The sequence below is a fragment of the Pygocentrus nattereri genome, chromosome 22 (assembly GCF_015220715.1).
Source record: "Pygocentrus nattereri isolate fPygNat1 chromosome 22, fPygNat1.pri, whole genome shotgun sequence".
In the NCBI taxonomy this organism is placed as follows: Eukaryota; Metazoa; Chordata; class Actinopteri; order Characiformes; family Serrasalmidae; genus Pygocentrus; species Pygocentrus nattereri.
Window position 1 is genome coordinate 11,551,656 of NC_051232.1, and position 3,965 is coordinate 11,555,620.

At 41.2% G+C, this 3,965-nt stretch overlaps 1 protein-coding gene across 1 annotated transcript in view; it reads right to left on the bottom strand.

Moving 5' to 3' along the window:
* Positions 1-3,628, bottom strand: part of uba6 (ubiquitin like modifier activating enzyme 6) — a 36,561-nt gene extending 32,933 nt beyond the window's left edge. Inside the window, exons 1-2 of the mRNA XM_037532768.1 lie at positions 3,565-3,628; positions 805-887 (exon numbers count right to left, since the gene is read on the bottom strand). Of these exons, the coding sequence (XP_037388665.1) occupies positions 805-842 (38 nt within the window). The 5' untranslated portion in view covers positions 843-887; positions 3,565-3,628. The remainder of the gene's footprint in view (positions 1-804; positions 888-3,564) is intronic.
* Between the last annotated feature and the right edge of the window lie 337 nt (positions 3,629-3,965).

Consider the following 3,965-nt stretch of genomic DNA (forward strand, 5'->3'; position numbering starts at 1 on the left):
ATCTGAACTGCACTCTGAAGGAGCTCATACTCTACACACCTAACAAACCGGGAATGTTGATCTCCAGCAAAAACACGATCTCTTATTGTCTAACTAGTCTAGGAAAAAGGAAATTCTGCTAAAAACTCATTTTAAATATAAGAAGCTGTTTTTAAAATGTGTTAGGTAGTGTAATCTTAATGTTCCCATTCGAGTCATTTTAAGAAAATAAACGAGAACAAAGTGGTCCAAAAAAATTTTAAAGGAGCTGTCAGGTTTCCGTAAGACATGCCATTAGGACAGTGATCAGAAGCATGGATTCACTTTTGTTACTGTGCCCTTAAGACGGATATGTGTAAATGACCTCTGTTCTCATTAGTTGTCCTGTATCTTGCCTCATTCAAAGAGGGGTCAAGACTAAAACACTAATAACACTAAAACTAAGGAGTCAATGGCACGTCTCCATACTACAAACTCAAACTCAGGGAAAATTCAAGTATCCACAGTATGGGTCCTTCAAATGCTGATCCCTGCTGATATCAGAAAACCTCGAATCTCCAAAACGGTAACTTTATAGGAGAAGGAAAAAACTACATTTAATGTAAGTCCGTGGAATTTTTCCAAGTTGTTTTGGGCCATTCAAATTTACACACAACGTAAAGGGTAAAATGTATTTTCAAATTATGTCAAAAACTGAAAACCGACAAAAATGGAAATACGAGGTTTTCTTCCAACAACAGCAATACACACACACACACACACACATCATTCCCAAAGGAGCACCGTCAGAAATATTGACATGTGGGCTACTGCTTTCCTGATTACCTGTACAATGAATCATCTATCTCCATGGAGTCGGCCATGCTGGGGTGGGGAGAAGGGACGACTTACTGATCTTCCTGTGGACTCTGCAGAAACAGAGAATGAGCGTTCGCTGAGAAATGAACAGGAAGAAAAAGGGAAGGCCGACAATATATGGGATATCAGTCTCAGCCTCAGACACTCCGTTTCCATGTGGGCATATCTTCTGCACCCAAAGCTGACCACACGTGGCGATCCACTCGTGTGTTTACTCACAGCCATACAGTTCATCATTTAGACAGGAAACAGACTTTGTTTTCTAGTCAGCAGCAGCGAACATCTGCCTGCACTGCACACCGTGATAGAAAATGAGCCTTTCAGAAAAACACACTGGTGTGGGATTTTTCCAATCACCTTCCTACACACAGTGGGTTGTGACTGGTCATCTAGCATGTCAGTCATACGAGCATCTTCTTGTCAAGCCAAGTGGTTCTTCACTACATTACTGACAACAAAAAGTAGCACTTCGTACCAAACATTTATTTTTGATACAATATTTCTCAAATCGAGTCATTCCAAGGCTAATACACCGACATAAATACTTCTGAGTGTCTTTGTGAGTGTGAAAAAGGGGATTTCTTTTAAACATCTACAGCGTGGACGCTAAAAATAACATTTGAGAGTCTTTACTAAATTAAACTGCCACATAAACTGACCGTTTAGGGAAATCACTCTTCCATCACAGAGCATTCACTCGCTCCTGTGAGTGCTGAGAAACAGAGGGAGAGATGGAGGAAATGATGAAACTCTCCGTCTGTTGTGCTGCTTTATACTCAGTTTACTACCTTAGCACTGATATTGTCTTTTGAGGATCAGATCCTATAAAGAAACAGCAGGATCGGAAGATATTGATATTTCAGTATCGATCTGCACAAGTCAGACTTATTAATACGTTATTTACTCGTTATACGTTAGCGTCATTAAATGATAACTAACAATGGCAGCTTTTGGACCTTAGTCACTTAATCGTTTGGCGAAAAATCAAATACTAAATTTTCACTATTCCCAAAAACGCAGCAAATCAGCCAAGACATGCTTAGCACTTGACGTTTAGCCTTACTTTTACACTGGAGCTACGAGTTTAATGTATATGTACAAGCCAGCATCATTAAAAACGGCCTTGCTTGCATACCACCTTCAAACCGCGCTAACCCCTTAAAATGGTCTGAGTTCACCGCCGGGCCCAAAGTTTTACCACACATGTCTATAACTAAAGAATAACTCAACTTGTTTGCACCGAGGTGCCTGTAGTTACTGTATAATAAGTCTTTGTGTGTAATAAAATGATTTTTAGGGATTAATAACGACGTGTTTATGTGGTTTCTGACTCTGTATGACGTGAATATCTACAGAAGTGGACAAAGGTTTTCAGGAAGATTCGGACATTCACCAGTGTGTTTTCTTATTTGGGATTAACCCATTTATTTAATCTACACACTCCATAAATAGTACAAAGCTGCGAACAGTTTAAGAGGATGGTTTAAGAAGGTCTTTCTTGAGTAGCTGTGGAAGATATTGGTGAAAGAAGCCCGCGGTTGTATCTACGCAATGTACATCTGTCCATTTTTACCATTACTCGCTTGATTATTTGATGACATTTGGTATTAAGCTGAAAAATCTGTCCATTTAATTCATCGCCAAACTACCGCTTTACAAAGCTTCACAGCGTTGAGGCTGTTTTAAGGCTAAATGCTCCACCCCAAAAACCTTTTTTTGCCTAATTTTCCACTATTCTACCATCATCAACGTTACATGTAAATACTCAGGAGACCATCCAGGTTCACTGATGGTTTTGGACAGTGAGCAACATGGCTATATCATTAACCACCACTATGAAGAAACCGAAGCCAGTAGGTTTCTCTACAAACCGTTTCACATCCAACCACTGTCAATACCTTCGTGTGTATATCAACCACTGAATTATACACACATGTTGAAAAAGCGGGGAAAGTCCCCTTTAAAGGAAGTCGAGCAGATTTTCCTGCAGGGACCATGACTAAGAGACCAGGCTGGACATGGTTCAGCCTCAAATGGGACAGGAGTTACATGGAAGTGCTGGGCCGTTTAAGGTGAGCCATGAAGGTGATTTCAGCGTCGAGTTTGAGGCACTTTTTGTTAAGTACAACACTGAACTCTTTCAAGACGAGAGACGTGATGAAAATCGGTGAGTAGCTGCAGCAGCAGAGGTGATCCCTCTCACTGACATTCAATGGGTGGCTAAATCTCTTCAGCGTTTAACTCCACATTTAAGCAGGAACACATCGTTTAAACGACGCTCGTAGATCGTTGTTCTGAACCGATTAAAGCCATAAACCTGTAAAATCTAAGCCATGTTTGCGCAATTTAACGTCGCAGTTTTAATCAGTGAGCTTCCACTAGCTTAGAGGCTAATCACTCCGACTCGAAGGCTGCATCTCAATTGGCCGCCTGCTCCCTACGTAGTGCACTACGTAGGACATTAAATGACCTACCGGCTACGCCTAAATAGTGCACTACACGTTGAGGAGCGCGCCGTTTGGGACATAGCCGGACTCCGCTTACTCACAGCACCCGGCCCGAGCTCTTCAGCACTGACAGGGAAAAACACGACCAGGTTCGTGTGTATGGGAGCGTGGCCGCTGTCGCCCTGCTGTTCCCGGTGTCGGTACACAGGTAATACAGGTTTACGGACATTAAAAGCGCAAATTAAAAACGAAAAGGCACAAAGAGTTCAGAGCTACATACCTGTCAGTGTGAGTGAGGGGCCCAAAGCAGCTTCTTCTTCTGCGGCCTGTTGGTTTGTCACGCTCCGGCTCAAGCGCTTCACAGCGCCACCTACAGGACTCTAAAGTACTGGAGCCCATTTCAGCGCATTTTTTAAATTTCCCCAAATATCCAGTATATAATCATATTTCTCCAGTATATAATCATATTTCCCCAGTATATAATCATATTTCTCCAGTATATAACCATATTTCTGCAGTATATAATCATATTTCCCCAGTATATAACCATATTTCTCCAGTATATAACCACATTTCCCCAGTATATAACCATATTTCTGCAGTATATAATCATATTTCCCCAGTATATAACCATATTTCTCCAGTATATAATCATATTTCCCCTGTATATAACCATATTTC